Raw genomic sequence first — 19,809 nt, forward strand, 5'->3', positions numbered from 1 at the left:
CGGGGAGCATATGCCATTATAATATTCGTTGACTAAGTTAAATTCTTGAAGAAAGAGAAGGAAAAACTAGCGTTTTCCACAATTCTTTGGAATTCCATGGTGAATGCTTTCTCATTTTCAACACGCTATAACCGAATATGTTTTGTATCTAGTTATTTGACAATCACTTGCAAAACACTCGTTATAGCGAGATTCTTGTTATAAGCTTTACTCGTTATAGCGAGATTCTTGTTATAAGCTATACTCGTTATAGCGAGATTCTTGCTGCAAGCCGTACTCGTTATAGCGACTTTTGCTGTATTTGGAAGTGCGCAATTATTCAATCCATGACATTATTTTATTCTTCAATACAGAGAGGTAAGTCTTCCTTAAGTCTCAGAATGAAATACCCATTCCTTCCGGATCAAGGAAATTTTATCCCATTTTTTTAGTACAAATCCTCATTCTGTAAAAGAACGTAATTCTCCATACAGAACGGAGATTTAAAAGAGAGAGAGGAGAAAAACACCAAAACCATTTTGGGGTTTTGCAGGATTTGCCATTTTCTTGGGATTATTTCATTCGCTTGTAAAATACAGCTGGAATTTCCTCTTATACACAAACACACACACAATCCTTTCCTATCGCGTTCTCTGTATTCTAAGATTGATGTACAAAGAGACCAAAAAAAGTACATAAAAATTTATACTCTTTCTCTCTATGTAGAGAAAGTAAGCTTTACTATTTCTGGAGAAAAGTGCTCCAGGGGAGCATCTCGAATTTTTAATGTAAAGCTTTGATAGAAGAAAGAAACTGGGAGGAAAGAGGGAAAAATAATTTTGCTGAAAGCATCTGATAATACCCAACAGTCACGTAACGACACATACGTACGTACGCACCAAAAACATCTACAATGAGAAGTAAGTACGAGACGAGAGGAGATAATTACAGGAGTCTTGATAATTTAAGTTTTAGAATTGGAGATTTGCTCACTGTTTCCTCTTTCTCTCTCTCGTCGGATGTTTTCCTAACGCACTCGCAGACGCAAACACGTGCCTTTGATGGGTATTTGTAGGAGAGAAGAAAAAAAATCACGTAACAGTCAAATTGCGATCGAAAACGAGACGTAAATTCACGTTACGAACGATAGAAATCGTTTCCGTGGGGATAACGTTTACCGTGATTATGTTCCTCTTTTCTCCGTCGTGTAGTTCTTTAGGATGGGAAATATCTTTATGAGGACATGTTTATATGGAGGATAATTACAATCCTATGTGATTCCAGTATTTCTACGGAATAATTTTTATTATTAAATCCATCTATACCGTGGCGAGAATAGATGTGGAACGAAACGATGAACCTGTCCGCTAATTATACGAAGTACAGATGACTGGATACCAAGCGATGTCAATTGGAAAGAAAAGTCACATTGTTTTGTGGGGGAATCGAATCACCAACCTCGCACTTTTCGGGCGATTGCTGCCATTAAGCTACAGAGGGTAGGCATTTTCCTTCCTAAGGACACTGGGCTGAACGGGAGTGCGCAATGGACAGCCTCCTAACTCAGCAACAGCTCGCAACGAGAGAGAGAGAAATTTACCCCCAGATGAAGACACATAACTGGATACCAAGCGAAGGTACAGCCCAAAAGAACACAGTGTTAGGAGTCCTATCCTCTGTAGCTCAATGGTAGAGCACGCGCCCGGAAAGTGCGAGGTTGGCGGTTCGCTTCCCACACAGAGGAATATGACTTTTCTTTTCAATTATCCAGTCATATGTAGGACTACTTCGTAGAATGGATGTGGTCCATAAATATATCATTGAAAAACGGAAACCAAAAAACATTTGGGTTGGGGGCTTCGCTCAAAATTCCGAATTTTCGAAGTCAGTTAATCGATCATTTTTGAAATTTTAAATTTATTTTGAAATGTCGAGACTCGTTGGGGTTTTGGTCTGTCCGAATTTTGCTCTGTGGAAATTTTGGAGGATTTTTTTACTGTGTGGATTGTGTGGCCATATCTCGTTTTCTGCCAGTCGTATTTCGGAATCGTCGAGATTTCGGTCTATCAAGATACAGGCCCTGTCGGAATTTCGGTCTTTCGTGATTTTGGCACTGTCAGGATTTTTGCCTGAACGAGATTCTTTTCTGTCGTTTTTCGGCATTGTCGGAATTTTTGCCATTGCAAGATTTCTGTCTCTCGTTTTTCAACGTTGTTGGAATTTTAATCCAGGGCCGGAACTATATAGTATGGTATGTTTTAGGGGGAAAAATACTATTATAAAGTAATGAACCACGAAGACTCTGTTTAGACCACTTTATAGACTCTGCCACGAATCTGGGATACAGGATATCTCAGCAACGAGATAAATCCAACGGAGTTCTGGCGTTCGTTCATGTCAAAAAATTAGGAAATTTTACAGTTGGGGGTGGGGTAAGGCAGAACCATGTTTGCCCCCCCCCCCCAAATAAAAAAAAAACACGTGGTTACATCTCCGTCTTGGTCCATCAGGATTTGGGTCTTGTAGAGATTTTGCTCCTCGGGAATTATGCCTTCTTTGGAATTTTGCCTTTTTGCCTGCCATATTTCAGGCTTGATGGAATTTCTGGAGCTGCCGGATTTGTGACCCACCGTTTATCAGTTAGGAAGTAATGGTCTAATCAGTTATGTTCTAATAAACCATGATTGACTCGTGGGAAAGCCCACATCTGTACTTATCTCCTGTGTATCGAAGAAAATTTCTCTGATAAGCATGATATTTGTATATGTGACCTCAAGCCAACACGGAAATCTACGTGGGCTTACGTATTATTACGTGAGACTTATCGTCTTCAAAATAACGAGATTAAAATTTATAATGGGTTACGAAGTCAAACTTTTCTCAACGCTTACGATAATCATCACTAAAAGGCGTGCGCCGGTAGTGATTGATAACATAATAAGAAATGAAATATAATTAGTTATCCAGTGACCAGATTTGATTTCGTAACACTCCAAGAAAGCGTCTATTGCTGTATTTTATCGTGGTGAGAAACGGTGACTTCTCTTTCTCTGGCATAAGAGTTGTGCCCCGTTTTACCCATTGGAATTGATGTGCTTACTCAGACATTAATTGAGCATGTGCTGCACATTATTTAGACGTCACATGAGATTGGGTTAAAAGTGGGAAGATAAGGAATTTATTTTTCAGACACAGGTGAAGTGTTTCTCAAATCCTGTGATAAATTTGATTGTCATAATGAATATAAATAGTTGTTATAATTCCTTTTAAATTTACGGTATCAAGAAGGAATATAACCACGATGAAGTTCGCGTTGGCGATTTCTGTCGTTGTGCTCGTTGTAGTAAGTTTTTCCATATAGTTTCTTTTTAATCTCTAGAGCAGCGGTTCTCAACCGGTGCTCCTAAGGGCTCGGTGTGCACTCCTCAGGAGGTCCGCGGCCACTCGAGGAAAATATAAAAAAAATTAAATTTGAAAAAAAATAATTATAAAAACTTTCAAATAATAAAAATACATAAATCAGTAACATTGAACGAATAAGTAAAAAATAGGCCTGCGGGGCTCCGCCATAGAAATTATATGCCAAATAGGGCTCCGCGAGTCAAAAAAGGTTGAGAACCGCTGCTCTAGAGCTTAAAATACCATCTGAAATTATAAATTTAACTGTTTTATGTCTGTGGAATACGCTACTCGGCAAAAAAAAAACAAAACTGTAGGGTACTCCGATACATTGTTGGAGCACTTTCAGCGTACATTTGTCATGGCATTAATTTCATGAAGACATGTAATATCTGAACACCGGTGTTTTTAGTAAAAATTGTTGTCGTTCACTTGCGGAAAGGAGGGGGCGAGGTGATAATGATAGCGATAGGAACCGGGAGACACATACATGAGAAGGTGAAAATGTTCAAGCGCATTTTGCCAATGAACAATTGTGAAAAATATTTTCAATTGCAAAAATTACGATGAGAGTTGAAATAAAAATCTCCTTTAATAAAAATGAGCTTCTTTTCTGAGATTTCAATCAGCTATTTTTCAGATAATTCCAGTCAATAATTTCTTTGGCGAATTTCTAATGATAACTGAATCAATCCGACCGGTTGTTTTAGTTGGCGCAACAGATTCAACCGGTTAGTTTTTAGATGAATCCAATCAAAACCATTTCATGTAAAAAATGCAGCCTAATCTCGAGATTCCTTGCCCGTAATAAGTTGTAATATGTGATGTAGAGCCAAGTCTAAAGCCCGGCACGCACTACTATGACGTGACGTGTAACGACGTCAGGTCATACGGCGTGTGATAATGTCAGAGATTATATGGTGCGCTGCACATTGGCCTGATGTTTTAAGAGATGCATTAAGGCCGAAACACACGACGATGACAAATTTGTGAAATCTTATTCGTGAAAATTCCGTGACTTACAAATTATGGGAAGTGCAATTCCCACGTCGTAGAATTTCCACGAATCAGAATTTACAACGTCTCTGGCATGACGTGAAATCATGTCACGTCAGTGTAGTGTGCTTCAAGCCTCTACGCCATCAGTCGAAGTGAAGCCATTGTGTGTGTCGGTTGTGATATTTACTACTACACTATTGTTTTGGATGACCTCTAAGAGGAAGAAATGACTGCATTAATCGGTGCAGTAAACTGTTCGAGCAAAATTCAGATGCATCCCATACAGGGTCGCCTTCACCATACACGGGGCCCGGTGCGAAAATAATAGCTGGGTCCCCTTAGCCCCGTTTTTTTTTCTTCTGTGAGAGAGACGAATCGAAAATTCAGAAAATGAAAATGATGAAAATCCGAAATAAATGCAAAGAAAAAAAATTTTTTTTTTCAGAATTGGTGAAAATAAAGAATAATAGAAATATAGAGAAACCTCGCTACAACGTTGCTCGATATAACAACAATTCATTTTACAACGATATATTTCAAGTCTTGCTCAGGAATGTTTGTAATCGAATGTTAAACTGCTGCCTTTCAATAACCTCACTAAAGCGATATTTTTCCTAGGTCCACAAAATATTGTTATATCGAGGTTTCACTGTAATTCCGGAATTGATGAAAATTCAGAAATTATTAAAAAAACAATTCCAGATATGGTGTAAATTCAGGTCTTTTTTTTTGTAGATGAAAATGCAAAAAAACTTTCAGAATTATTTCTTGCCAAATGAAAATGCAGATTTCCAGAATTTATGAAAGAAGTAGTTGCGGACCCCCGAAACGCAGCGCCAGGGCGTGAAATTTGACATCTTATTGTAATATATCTCTAAACAAGCATGGTTGGCTCTCTATCAAGCTCTGCTTCCGGGGCTTTGGCTCTGATATCCTCAGGGTGCTGCTCCAGGAAGCGGTCCATCTATTGATTTAACTTTTCAAGTTCTCTCGCTTCAAGATGCATTCAATCCAAGCTGTTTGCAGGTGTTCTGCCTGCTGTTTGAAGTGGAAGACAGCTGTCGTGAAGCAACGCGTTACGTGGTAAAGCGGTATGCAAATGACTCAGCATGGACATATATTACTGACTATAGAGATTTGGACCTATAAAGGGGTGGGAGAAACTTCAAGTACAGTGGAAGGGGAGTTTGAAAAATATATTCTGACAAGAGGTGATGAACAAAAAATAAGGTATATCAGCCTCTGATGTGCATTTATTCTGGAACGTGACATCAACTTCAGAGAACATGTCTATTGACGGACAATGATGGTCAGTAAGTACGTTTAGGTTTTCAACTGACTTTATTTTTGCGCTGCACAAATTAGCACTTTGGTACAGTGAAGTAGTGAACGACATTTACTGTTGCATCACCCATAAACTTCGAATTATATTCTTACGGTTGTGATTTCATCCTGGTTAATCCTTGTCATAACGATAATAATGTGGCAATTTATCTACAACAGTGCTCATCAGCTGCGGACGAGAAGAAGACATGCTCAAAGCAAGAAGATTGCGGTGAAGGAGAATGCTGTATCTACCAAGGATTGTTCAGGCAGGGAAAATGCCACAGTTCAGCCAAGGAAAGTGAGTTGTCAAACATTGATATCTGCACGTTCATTCAAGAACAGTCCCATAATAAATTATGGAGGCGTCAAGTGAGGTTTTTTAGTGTTCTAAGTGAAACCTTCAAAGCCATGGCGTAGGAAACACCCCGCTAATAGTGATAATGGCGATTCTTGCCATCACTACTACTGATTTCCCCCAAAACTTCAAGTATTTTCGAAAATTTTTCAACATCACCAGTGTCACTCATAGCAACGCTGATGGCGATTCTCGCCATCAGGTGCATTCTAGAGGCGACGTTTGTTTCGTACGCAATTGCTTAGAAAGTACCTAAAAGGAAAAAGAAAAATCTCTTAATCATGTCAAAAATGCTAGCAAACAGCACATTTTTCTTTTACTTCGGATAACGTTAACAGTAAACTTTTCCTACACGAATAGGAACAAAAATCTATATAATGAAACATAAAAGGTTTTCGTGGCCATCGTGTAGATTAGAATTAAATTTAACAGTTTTCGGGTTTTTTGGCCGACGTGAAGGACTCGTGTTCTTTTTTTTCGACGTTTCGTTCGCACGAGTGGCCAACATTTCCAAGAATTACGTAACGCCGATATGCTCGTTCAGCTTGAGACAAATAAAAGCTCCGTCTCATCATCAGAAAACCCGGCACGACGTTTGAGTACCAACATCGTGTTAGAAAGGTCAATGATGACAGTAGGCGTGCTTTCTACTTTTTGAATTTTTCTAACCACCGATATAGGTGGCACAATCTAAAACATTTTTTGTTTCATTAAACGTCTCAAAGGGGAGGAAATGTGCCAACTATACGGCGGTTAGAAAAATTTAGAAAGAATAAAGCAAGCTTATAGTAGTCATCATTGGCGTTTCTAACACGATGTCGGTACTCAAACGTTTGTGCCGGGTTTTCTGATGATGAGACGGAGCTTTCATTCGTCTCAAGCTGAACGAGCATATCGGCGTTACGTAATTCTTGGAAGTGTTGGCCACTCGTGCGAACGAAACGTCGAAAGAAAAGAACACGTGTGTACTTCACGTCGGCCAAAAAACCCGAAAACTTTCAAATTTAATTCTAAAAAATCTATATAGTTTCGCAGATTGATATTCTTCAGATTTCTCCAAATTTTTTTAATGATGTTTGTAATAAAGTATTTGTATATTTCTTTTCTATTATCAGACGAGAAATGTGACGAGAAAGAGGAAAAGGTGCCGAAGGGTCTAGGAGATTTATACCTTTTACATTGCCCATGCAGCACTGGTTTGTCCTGTGTGCCAGAAAAGATCATAGACATACCTTCCGTGAGTTTTGACATACTTACTACCTCGCAATAAATCCTAATTAACCTGGCAACGCTCATCAATATCGGCGCTTGAAGGCACGTGTCGGGTCTTTCAGATCCTCAATGACCATCTCAATGATAACATTGAAGAATAAGGATATTAATTTTTTTGTTTAAAAATCACCTACTTACATCTATGCCGTTTTTTTCGTTCGAATTGCGTTATCGGCACCCGCTCTGTTACACTGAAAACAGAAAATTCGGTATCGTGGTTGCTAGGAAACTACTTCATGAACCACTTTATCGTTGCCGTCCATAATTGCTTCTCTTGCACCTTTTTTTTTAGCAGCGGCCATTCAACACCACATTTCTTCTTCATATGTACCAGTACAATTGATACTTATATAATATCTCAATCAATTTCTAATCGTGTGATTACAAATTTTGGTAATCACACGGAAACGTGCATTGTTTTACTAGACACCAACTCGTTATCTTTATCGTAAAACGGATTTATGATTGAAATGACATGAATTTTCTCAACAGAACTATGAAGATATCAACCTTTAACTCAGGTACTGAAGTTTGTGGAATGACTTCACGGGTGTGGGTTAAGAAGACGGGTTTATTTGATGGGTGGGTACTGGGGTATCTTGGACCCCACCCATGTTCTAAATTTCCAAATCCTATCACTATCTAAAATGACTGTCCACTGTAGTAGCAAATTGAAAGTTTATGTTAAGAGATAATCTTCTCAATGTTTACTCAGTGATAGGAAGGCGCGCGCGCGCGCGCGCGTGTGTGTGGAGGGGAGGGGGGGGTGTTCGAGTATTGAGCGATGCGATTCTTGACGATGGCAACCAATGGTACTGGGGAAACGTCGAGAAAATAATTAATTAGTACCGAGGCGATGGCTCCAAGAAACTCGCTTTTATGGCATCATAAACAGCAACTCGTATGATATGGGGGGGGGGGGGCGTCGCTGACCAACACGAAATGATCTGGTCTCATTTGAATACATATTGATTTGATGAACTGTTATCTCTAATAACGTGACTAATTGTAAAATAATATTTTTTTTTATTTTCAGATTGGAAAGGTTAAGATCAATCAACGTTGCGTCGTCGGTGGAGTATCTACCGAGTCACCTTCAGAAGCTCCGGAGTTCTAGAATGGGTCTTTGAGCTTCCCAAAATGTCAGACCGGAATAAGTTTGGGAAACGTTGCGCATTAGAAATAGACACATTGTTTGTGTAAATAATCGTCCCCGTAATATTGAATATAAAATATTCAATTAAAAAAGACGTTTTTAATATTTTTTTTCCTCAAGATTTTCATTTACAGCCGAACCAAGGCTATGTCTTGAATTTTGAGCAATGCCTATGAGTTTTTGATGCCCTAACCACTCCGTGTAGGACTATTTACGGTGTAAAAAAAACCTGTTCCAGACTCTGCCACGAAGCTGGGCTGGAAGAGATCTCGGCAACGGGATAAGTCCAGTGGCAAAGTTCTGGCGTTCATTCAGTGGTGTAAAAAAACCCTATCAGTCGAAGAAATAAATTAAGTTTATTATTTTATCGAATTTTGTTGGGGTTCTTTGAGGGCATTTGCAGCCGTATTAAATATCATCAAAAGTATAGAGTGCGCATAGCTTACTCTTGGCTAACAAGTTATTGGTGAGGCTTACTTACAGTTAGGAAAAAAGTATCTAAATAATGTGTAGAACTCAGATACGCCATTCAAATTGCAAGAGATTGTTTATACATATTTGAAAAAAGAAACCTTTTATACGAACAACCTGTGCGCAAGCACTTAATTAGAAAGTTGTTACCCTGCTCTCCTCACACCAACAAAAGAAATTCGTTTCCAAGTGCAATATTCGCCGAGATATTTGAATTCGAAATGTGTGGATAGACAGATAGATAGAACCACTCACTACCCCGGACTAATGCAAAGCACCCTACTTCCGTTACCTCAAAAGAGGCATAGTTGTATCGGAAAAGTTAGCAAAGATGTATAGCGGTGGCATCACTTGCCCCGTGCTCACAAGTATCGAATCACTCGCGTCGTTTTCTCCATTAAGACAGCCATCCACTCGATGAAACTGGGGGGAAAACAAGCATAAACCAACGAAAAAAGCTTTTCCTCCTCATTTATGCTTTTTTCTTCAATTTCTCTGCATTGGCAATCCAGGGCAATTGAATTGTTCCCCCGCATGATCGAATACCCCGCTTAATTGGATCTTCTGTGCTGGAACCGTTTAAGAGGGGCCGACTGTAACTATGACGGCACACGTTTTTGTCCATTTATCCAAACACTATTGGCCACTTTTATGTTATCAGGACGAAATTTCCTGTTCCGCAGTGTTTCTTGGAATACCTTGTTTGTACTGTATAAATTTAGCATGCTCTCCATTTCCTCTCTAATCCCCACAAGTATGGTAGCAATTTGGAAATTATACGCCATCATCGTTAATGTCTGGACGGTCTGTCCCGCGTTAATGTCCACGTAAGTGACACAACACATTAAGCATTCAATTATGCCAACATAAACCTAAATTTACATTGAACATTATTTTTTTTTCCCGACCCATAGGAAAACACGCCTTTCCATTATACAAAAGAGAAATTCTTATGGGAATTTTTATTTTTTTGGAGAATTTGATTTGAATTCAAACTCCTTCAAGCAGACATGCAAATTTCCTGGGAGCTGCAGACATTTGGGAATGTATAACGATGGGAAATGAGGTAAAAAGACAGCAGGGTAAGAGAGGGAGAAGCTCTCAAGATGGAGGAGAATAATGCAATTCTTGTCCTAAATTGATTTTGTGATTAGTTAAAGGCACCCCAAATACCGGGGGGTGGGGGGGTGGGGAAGAAATGTCTCTGCTCAGGAAAAAGATGGAATCAGAACTTGCATCTGGTTCTTTCTCTTGTCAGAAAATGAACGCTGATGCTAATGCATGCGCGCAAGGGGAAGCATTTTTAATAGAAAACACCAAAGAAAATGACAACGGGAATTTTTAGATCCTTAAAAACGGAAATGGAATAATATTATGTAAATATATAATACACTGATGTGTAGAAGGTTCTTTGACGAGAGATGGAATTACACCCCCCCCCCCCTCTTTCTCTGTGTAAAAACATCCTAATGTGAAGAAATCGTGTATTTCGTGATTTGTGCACGATTTTTTCTCTCTCGAAAGACGTTGATTCAATTTTAAATTTTTTCTGGGTATAATGTTGTTTTCTGTGTGTCTTTTCCTCTTTCCATTTAGCTCATAAGTATTTACATATGAAGAAATGAATGTTTTTTCTTTTTGATTTTTCTTGGTGTGTTTATGGAGAATTTTTCGAATGTGTTAGCCTATATACTGTGGAATTTTGTGTTTTTTTCGTACAGCAAAATTTATAGTTGACTAAAACACTATACACAACTGAATGGGTAATTTCCAAATCACGACGGAGGTTGTTCCTTTTTTTCGTCCATAGCTCCTTTCAAACCACATTCTCTTCTTATGCTTTCCAGGTTTTAAGCAGCCCTATTCACATTCAATAGCAAGGTACTTTCTTGTTAACTGATTTGTAAGTCAATTTATAGTGTAGAAAAGAATTATGAATGAATCGATATTTCCAGGGTCTCGGGCAAGCAGAGGGCTTGCCTCCCTCTCTAGTGGACGGTTCCGCTGCACCCTACATGCACCTCGTAAACATACAAGATTCCTCGAAAGACTGGTTTTTTTGGGAGATGAAAAAAGAAAAATAATAACAATAACCAGTCTCTTTTTCTCGAGGAATCTTGTATTAACGAGTGGAAGGACGTTTCTACGTACATGTCGCCATCTGGTAGCCTATGTCATTCACGAGATATTTAGTTCATTGCTGCCGCGGTGCATGTCGGAGCCTTTCAACACACACACACACACACACGCTCCAAGAAAGAAACATTCGGTCTGTTTCCATAGCTTAGTTCCAAACGAGAGACCAGGGTTCGAGTTCCCTTTGAAGACAGAGATGAATTTTCTTCTTTGTGGTCATCATCACCAAAAAAATAACAAGCCTTTAGAGGAATATATTATCAACACATTTCTACATGCCTTCTAAACATTCCTCTGCGGAATTTCTAATGAATCAGTACATGCCGAAATGTGTGTATTTGTGGCCCCCAATGTATTTTTATCATCAGTTTTGTGCTTGTCTCGTTAGTCTTGCCGATGTTGCAATCTGTCTTCCATATTTTGAAGTGAAATAAATGCTCGAGTTTTTATGTTACGTAAGTGTCATGTTGAAGCTCTGCTGCTTACTGTGGAGAGTCTTTTCCAAATGAAACACCAGCTCACATTCATCCCTCGAAGTCGGAAAACCTTAGGTGCCACTACCACACCGTTCATGCTCCTCGTAAACATTTCTCCGGCGGATTTCTAACGCATTGATGCATTTCTGGTGCGCAATGCACAATAGTGTGTGCGTGTAGAGGGTTTCATAAAAAATGGATTAGTAAGAACGTTTAGAGAAAGTAGGTGGGGCGCGGTAGCCCGGTCGATAAGATACTCGCCTAAAGTACCAAAGGATGTTTAGAGGTGTCGCGAGTTCGATACCCAGTTCGTCCTTGTCAGAAAACTTTTCTGACACAGGGGTACAACAAACAAAACGGCGACTTGACCGCAGCAAAAAATTGCTACCGCAGGGAGTCCCCCATCGAGAGGTTAGCGCACCAACCTCTCGACGAGTATAAAAAACAAGCCTGCCGTTCGGAATCGGCAATAAATTGTAGGTCCCGGTCTAATTAGCCCTCGCGTGCAGAAAATGACCGTGGTGCGACAAAAATGATCAAATGATCAGAAAGTAGGTAACATTTGAAGGAATGAGAATTCCAGAGGGAGAGTTGAACGGAGAAACGCCATCGTAAGATGATAGGCAGCGCTGTTTATCAGAGTGCTTGAAGGAGAATATCCGGTTTTCTGAGTAGAATGGTATTCAAACTAGGAACATACATATTTTACTACCGGATACCTCTATATGCCCCATAATCGCAGCACACTATAATTTGTACAGTCCACGCCGCTTAATGTAATCACATGAAGACTCAAGGTTTATGATAACAATAACCGAATGATAACTAAAAAATGAGCGGCTGCACTCCGAAAAAATGTCCTTGGAATTACGGTGACCATACGTCCCGTTAAACCAAGTGGGACGTATGGTAAATGTGTATAGGTAAACCGGAACAACTCTGTTTTTCTTTCCCACATAATTATTAGTTGCGAAATGTACAATCGTGCCATTTTTTTTCCCCTTCGATCCAAATTCCTGCACTTTTTGTTATTCAGCCATCGTGAGAGAATGGAAGTATATAATGTTAATCAAGAATTACAATAATTCTTTAATGTACAATACGTTACATAGATCCCACGAGATAGTCTCTCAGAAAATGAAACTTTAATTTGGTCAAATGAAAGAAACTGATCAAAAACTGAAAGAAAAGGCTCATTTTTCGTGATAAAATTTGCCTTCAGTATAGGAAAGCCATTGTAAAAGCAGATCCACACGTACATGGATCTCATTACGACATTAAGTATGGAGATGTATGTCAACAAGGGAGGGAAGAGTGAACACCTTGTATCCTCCTGCATAGTCATGCAGCCTAATAACTTTACAGGAGATGGAAACTAAATTTGGTTAAACCTTAACTTCAGAATGCGCAAAAAGAACAGCTTTCGACAGCAAAAAAAGATAACATTATCCGAAGTACCGGTAACGTTTGACGAATTTTTCCCGATGTTATGATATTGGTTCGTTCCGTTCTTTGCAAAAGCGATAACAATAAGCGAATGGTAACATTATATGTGATTCTAAGAAGCGGCATCGACAGTATATATTTTTTATATACTCCCCACACACTGAAAACGCACCACAATCATCCATCGTGCAATTATTTTCCGTCTATAAAAAAAAGACCAGTTGCGAACTCTTGCCTGGCCTCTGGGGCATCAGCAAACAAGCAGTTCCGGAAGCACGTCCAGTTGTGAGTCAGAGCTCGTCCTGGTAAGTCTAAACTTGAGACCCCCTCGGGCAGTGAAGTAATTAGGTTTTCTCCTTGTTATATTTGTCCTGGTTATCTTTATATACATAAATAAATATGTATATAAAAAAAATTGCAGTTCTATCCACCGCATATAAATAACCCGAACACCTTGTTAGTGCTCATGTCAGAAAACAGTATTTAATACCTTTACGTGTGGTGCCATATCATGTAAGTGAAAGCAAAACCTTGCAAAAAAAATATAGTGCAAAACTTTTTCCTGGTAAAAAATCTAGTAAAACCTTCAAACAATATTTTTTTTTTATAATTTGTAAAATATTTTTGAAGAATATTTCACAAATACGTTTCAAAAATTATTATTAGTTTTAGCAAAATTGTGAATTCTCGATGCCAGGTTGTTGAGCAATCAGTATCTAAATATCTAAAAGCTATACATGAAATGAATGGGGTTTTTGTGGCCGCCGTCAATCGGTAGGGAGTTCTTCGGAGCACAGGACCATCGTCGACATGAGTAAATTTTCTCCTGTACGTTTCCTTAAACCTAGTTGTTGCCATCGGCGAGGGAAGGGGGGGGGGCTGCTTAAGTTGCAAGGGGTGGTGCTCAAGTTGCAAGGGGTGCTGCTCAAGTTGCAAGGATGGATACTGAATCAGAAGATGAGTTCCTAGGTACAAATTCCGACTTTTTAACATCCATCTTCCGCAGCGGGTATTTATGTTTTTTCAGCTTGTCCGGTGCCACCTTGCCCTGATTGGCAGTTGAGGACTTGACCTGATGTGCTGTGAGTATCATCAGTTCCTCTGGAAAAATTAGGTTGTACAAGAGGCACAGAGTTACCCGACTGATTGTCACTTTCGTTTCGTTGCAACGGAGAAGGTCATATGCTCTTCAGAGAGGGGTGATCCACGTTTTGCTCAGTTTCGTTTCCGTTTGACAACCCCTGGGTGTCAGAGAATTTCCGTTCCATTCTAGGGAAAATAGCCCCACATCATTACACGCTGTAATAGCCAGTCAATCAGCTGTTGGAAAAGTCTTGGACTTCCGTAGCCAGCAAACGAATCTTCTAATCCAGTATCCAGTGATGCAACTTAGATATTTCCTGAGATTGGAACTACTTGCGTAGGGAAAATGCTGAAGAATAAACCGAAATTGTCTATTCAAATAAAATTGAAGAAGTGGGGTGCAAGAATCTGACAGCTCCAGTTTTCCAAATTTTTCAGGAAGGACAAAAAAACTTTAAAAAATACTTAACGTTTTTCAAAACTTATCAATTTCGGGTGGAACATTAATAATACCTTTAACTATTGCAGTCCAGTTTTACTTTTCACAATTTTGCTTGATTTTCTCTTTATTGAGAAAGAAAGAATGGAGCTGCCTGGTTTTTTTCCCACCCAACACTGGAATTTTGTGGCTAGGCATATCAACAAAATCCTAGTAGATGCCTAAAAACCCTGTAATAACACTTTAAAACTGTATGGTTTCAAGAAGTAACTTGCGGTAAGTTTATGGAAAAGAAATCTACAGAAGGAAAAGTTTGAAATAATCATGAAATTTCGTTCATTTTTTTAATAAAGTACTATACCACAATCACTAACGTACAGTGTTCGTTGACTTGCTTGAAATGTGCTGACAAATCATCATCCTAAACATCACCATTACTGGACGAATGGATGATGCAACACGAATTGTGCAGTGTATGGTTTTTGCACCAATTGATGAAGGATTTTTTATTTCATAGGAATAAATGAAAAAGTGAAAATCGGAAAAAGTGGAACTGTCTGGTTCTTGCACCCATGCCTTCAATTATTGGATACAGTATTTTCAGGACAGTGGGACATAATCAGGAAAACGTAATTACTTGCGTTTCGCTCGCCCTTGTGGTTGTCATTATCAGGCGAGTTTGTCTTGTCTCGAGCTTTTTGCAGCCATCTTCAAACAACTCTTCTGAGTATTTTGGGCACAGTTACGTGCAAAATGCCACGAAGCATTTTTTTTTCAGACGTTAGACCATCAGCCCCGTCGCAATTGTACACAATTTGGTTATGTTCGTGCAAGAAAAAGAAAAGCAAGTCGTGTTTGGTCACTACGAGTGACAGAGATGGTAAGGAATCACGAGGGACGGAATTTTTGGCTGAAACTACCAAGGACTTCGGGAAACTTAAGCTGACTCATTCACCACCATGCAAAGTGCGACTGCCGTCAGTACCACCGCTACAATCAATCGCTATTACCTATGCCACTTTTTTAGCGATTAGACGTCACTTGGAACAGAATACTAGTTTTGCTGCGCTAAGATGGAGGACGATGAGTCTGCCCCATATTCCATTTGCCTTAAAACTACCACATTTCCTTACGTATAATCCGTGTATTCAGTGTGCCTTAGTAGAGGAATCGCTGGATTAGGCCTTAGTAGAGGAATCGCTGGATTAGGCCTTAGTAGAGGAATCGCTGGATTAGGCCTTAGTAGAGGAATCGCTGGATTAGGCCTTAGTAGAGGAATCGCTGGATTAGGCCTTAGTACAGGAATCGCTGGATTAGGCCTTAGTACAGGAATCGCTGGATTAGGCCTTAGTACAGGAATCGCTGGATTAGGCCTTAGTACAGGAATCGCTGGATTAGAAGCTGTACAAAAATAGTACATCTCCAGCAATCAGCTTCGCAAAACTCCACGTTTTGTTACGTATTACTCTACCTTCATCCCTTACTGCGGCCAATCACGGCATACTGATTTTTCCCCAGCTCGATTAGGAGTAAACAGGGATCAACGTAGTCTTATAAAGGTTCCTATGAAGGAGACCGAAATCGTCGTCAAACTTTGAACCAAAAACTGGTATGCTGCGACAAGTGATGTCTCGGAAATCGTTGAAAAAATAAAGCGGTATAGAAAACGGCGATCGGCTATTGCGACAGTATCGACGTCACACGTATGTTCAAAGATAGCTGATGAGTCAGAATAGTATTTCAAGAATAATCTATGTCTTATGGGTTAAAAAAAAATCGACGTAGAATATTCAGGAAAGCTTTCTCGCTGCGGCACATTTCTCCAACTCCGATATAATTTCGTAAATGGATAGTGATGACCGTCAGTCTTACTCAGATTAGGTTTATAAAATCATTTCGCTCCTTATAAATGTTATTGATGTTACTTTATGATCTTAAGGCCGTGATAGTGCCATGAATCATCATCAGCACCCGCGGACATAATTGAATTGCGATAGCTCTTAATTTTGTTCTCAGTTTATTGCATCAGACACTGCAGACAGTGATAGAAGAAAGAGGAAAGTGTAAGAGGTCCTTTAATAAGAAGGACGACGGCTATCTTCTGGCGATCACTCAAACACAAACGTTTGAGAAATGATATCAAAGGAGCAAGTTACAAATAGCCCGAGTTGTTCAGTGAGTTATGGCTGACCATCCACAAAACAAAGTTATGTCTTCACGTATCTAAAAAAGAAAAAGCACAATGACTTCTCTTTCTGTTTTCCGTATGAACTGAGGTCCAAGTCTGGAGATTGGCGGTAAAAAGGAGTAGCAGGAGGAAAAAAGAACGAACGAACTTGTGCGAGATGCCATCTTGGACCTGGCAACAACTTACTCTTTTATCGCCTTTTGTTTCATTTTTCGTTCTCAGAGGCAGCCAATCTTGTTTCGATGACATCAATTGCCGGTTGTTAGACTGAGGAATGGTTCAGGGATATCCACCATCTTTTATTTTTACGTGATAGTAGTGATAAATACAACGAGTCTGAGAAGATTATGTTTCGCTGTTTGTTTTCTTTTCTAAGATTCTCTTGAAAATGATCTGTCAGATAACGAAGACGTACAATAAAATTACCTCCTTTTGGTTGTTTCATCTTTTATTTTTGAGTCTTTTCGTTTTATTTGAACTTATCAAGAATGAAATTTTCTATTGCATTAGTGTCCTGAAAATCGTCTTCTGTTTGTGAAACTGGTTCGGAACCATTGTTGAAGGGTGGAAAACATATCTGGTGAGGTGGGAGGATAATTAGAATACCGGGAAATTGTTTACGAAGAAATATGTTTATCGAGATTACAATATTAAACACCATAATAATGAAGAAACTGGAAAAAAGAAAGTGGGATTTCTCTCTCCTGAAAGTGGGATCCTTCGGGAAAGTCACGCAAGGAGAGCATAAACTGTTCGTGCCTTTCACAAGCCAAAAAATTATTATTTTTTAAAAATTTAAAAAAAAAATCTTTGCATTTTGAATTTTGAAAAATTTGACAATTAAAAATATTTCCAAAATACATTAATAAATTTCTGTTAATAAATTGATTAATCGTTTTTGAATGTTGAAAATCCCTGTGGTATGAATTCCCTACACCCCCCCCCCCCCCAAAGGCCGATCCTGGGTACGCCCCGTGTCTTAACATCATCAAAAATTAATTTAAAATTATCAGAGAGAGAGAGAGAGAGAGAGTAAGGAAATAAAACTGAAACATTTCAAGCACAGGTTTCATGTACAGTTTGATATAATATATTAATCACTTAGCATTATGTAAATACTCATGGAAAGGCCCCTATTATTATGCTGAACGAGGTGGAGGATAACTTAAGGTAGCAGAAAAAATTCAAAGAGAAACCAACAATAAAGGCCTTTAACAAAGCCTCGACTTCATTATACAGGGTGTCCTGTAAGTGCTAATGCGGCTTTTATCTCATCAACCGTTTGTGATATGGTTTGGTCGTTGGTTTGACTTGAAAAAAATGCTCAAAATGTATTGAAAAACTACTCTGTACTAGTTTTGAAACTGAAAATACAGTGTGTCCCAAAATAGAAATTCTAAATTTTTATACGACCCCCTATCCTCCAACTACCAATTAGGAAGTTGCTGCCATGCCTTTTCCGAGTCCAAGAAAAAAAAAATATATATATATATATATATTTTAATTTGCAACTGTTATATTCGCTGAGATATTCTAATTCAAAAACGGAGAAAGTTGTTAAAGAATAGCATAAACATAAGGGAAAGGAGCGTCGTCTTTAATTTTTGCTTTTATTTCAGAACTTTTCTCAGGTTGTTGAAATCAAATATCTCAGCCAATATTGGATTTAGAGACAAAGTAATTTTTGTTGGCTCCAGGAAAAACAGGGCAACGACTTTGTAATTGGAAGTTAGAAAACAAGAGGGACCGTAAAAAAAATTAAAATTTTTATATTTTGTGGCACACTGTATTCTCACTCTTAAAACTGGTAAAGGGTAATTTTTTCAATGTTTTTTTGAGCATTTTTATAAATTCGAATCATACCTCTACGACAGGCTGTTGATAATATAAAGACCGCATCAGCACTTACAGGACAACCTGTATAATGACCCTTCATGGGCAACAGTTCTTATACAAATACAAATACAACGCCACAACAGGCAAAATGCCCAACGAGGTGGCTGATAAAAAGATGGCCATAAAAATATGGATGTCATATATTTCAAAAAAAAAAAAAACAGCAACCCAATTAAAAATGCAATTAACACAAATTATAAACAATATATACACATGATAAAATATCGTACAATGCCCATAAAGAATACTTATGGTTGTCTTATTCTAAGAATGGATAGCTTCTCGATTTACCCCAACATGTTTATCGTATTTCTTTTTAAACGTGTCAATTGTGTTACAATTTACTACCTCCGGGGGTAAGCTATTCCATTTATTAACAACCCTATTGGAGAAAAATTCCCTGCGACACCATAACCTTGCATTGTCCCTCACCAATCGATACTGGTGTCCCCTTGTAAAAGCGGTCGATTGGCGGTGTACTAAAAGTTCATGGTCCATCCTATCCATCCCATTGAAAATTTTGAACACTTCGATCATATCTCCTCGACACCTGCGTTCATCCAATGTAAACATATTCAAAAAATGAAGTCTCTCTTCATAACTCAAGCCCTGTGTGCCAATAAGGACACGCGTAGCTCTTCTCTGCACCCCTTCAATCAAGTCTATGTCCCTCTGTAGGTATGGTCTCCAAAACCTTACCGCATACTCCAGTCCAGGACGAACTAAGCCTCGAAAAAGCGGAAGAATGACTTTAGGAGAACGCGAAGAGACCTTTTTGAAAATGAGACCAAGCATTCTATTCGCTTTTTTGACAACCGCTGAACAATGTTCAGAAAACTTAAGTCGCTCGTCAATGAGAATTCCCAAATCGGTGACCCTAGTTGCATCCGGGATAGTGACACCATTCAACTCGTAAGAGAACCGTGGGTTGTTCGAACCAAAATGAGCGACCGCGACCATGCACTTATCAACGCTAAACGTCCTGCTCCATTCATTTGCCCATGCTGCAATCCTGTTTAAGTTGGTTTGGAGCAACTCCCTATCGCTTTCATTCCGGATTACCCCCATTAGCTTCACATCATCTGCGAATTTGCTAGTAATTCCATCGATACCCTGATCGAGTTTATCGATAAAAAGTGAAAAAAGTATGGGGCCAAGGACACTTCCTTGAGGAGCTCCACTTGTGAC

At 39.0% G+C, this 19,809-nt stretch overlaps 1 protein-coding gene across 1 annotated transcript; it reads left to right on the plus strand.

The window, feature by feature from the left end:
* Positions 1 to 3,240: 3,240 nt before the first annotated feature.
* On the plus strand, positions 3,241 to 8,587 carry LOC149079859 (toxin CSTX-20-like). The gene is made up of 4 exons (XM_089239985.1): positions 3,241 to 3,322; positions 5,881 to 6,001; positions 7,174 to 7,295; positions 8,367 to 8,587. The coding sequence occupies exons 1-4, from the start codon at positions 3,281 to 3,283 to the stop codon at positions 8,445 to 8,447; spliced, it is 366 nt and encodes a 121-aa protein (XP_089096111.1). The 5' UTR covers positions 3,241 to 3,280; the 3' UTR covers positions 8,448 to 8,587.
* Positions 8,588 to 19,809: the final 11,222 nt, after the last annotated feature.

Source organism: Pholcus phalangioides, unplaced genomic scaffold (assembly GCF_987345545.1).
Source record: "Pholcus phalangioides strain wild (caught in Gottingen) unplaced genomic scaffold, Ppha-v1.0 ptg000012l_1, whole genome shotgun sequence".
Taxonomy (NCBI): Eukaryota; Metazoa; Arthropoda; class Arachnida; order Araneae; family Pholcidae; genus Pholcus; species Pholcus phalangioides.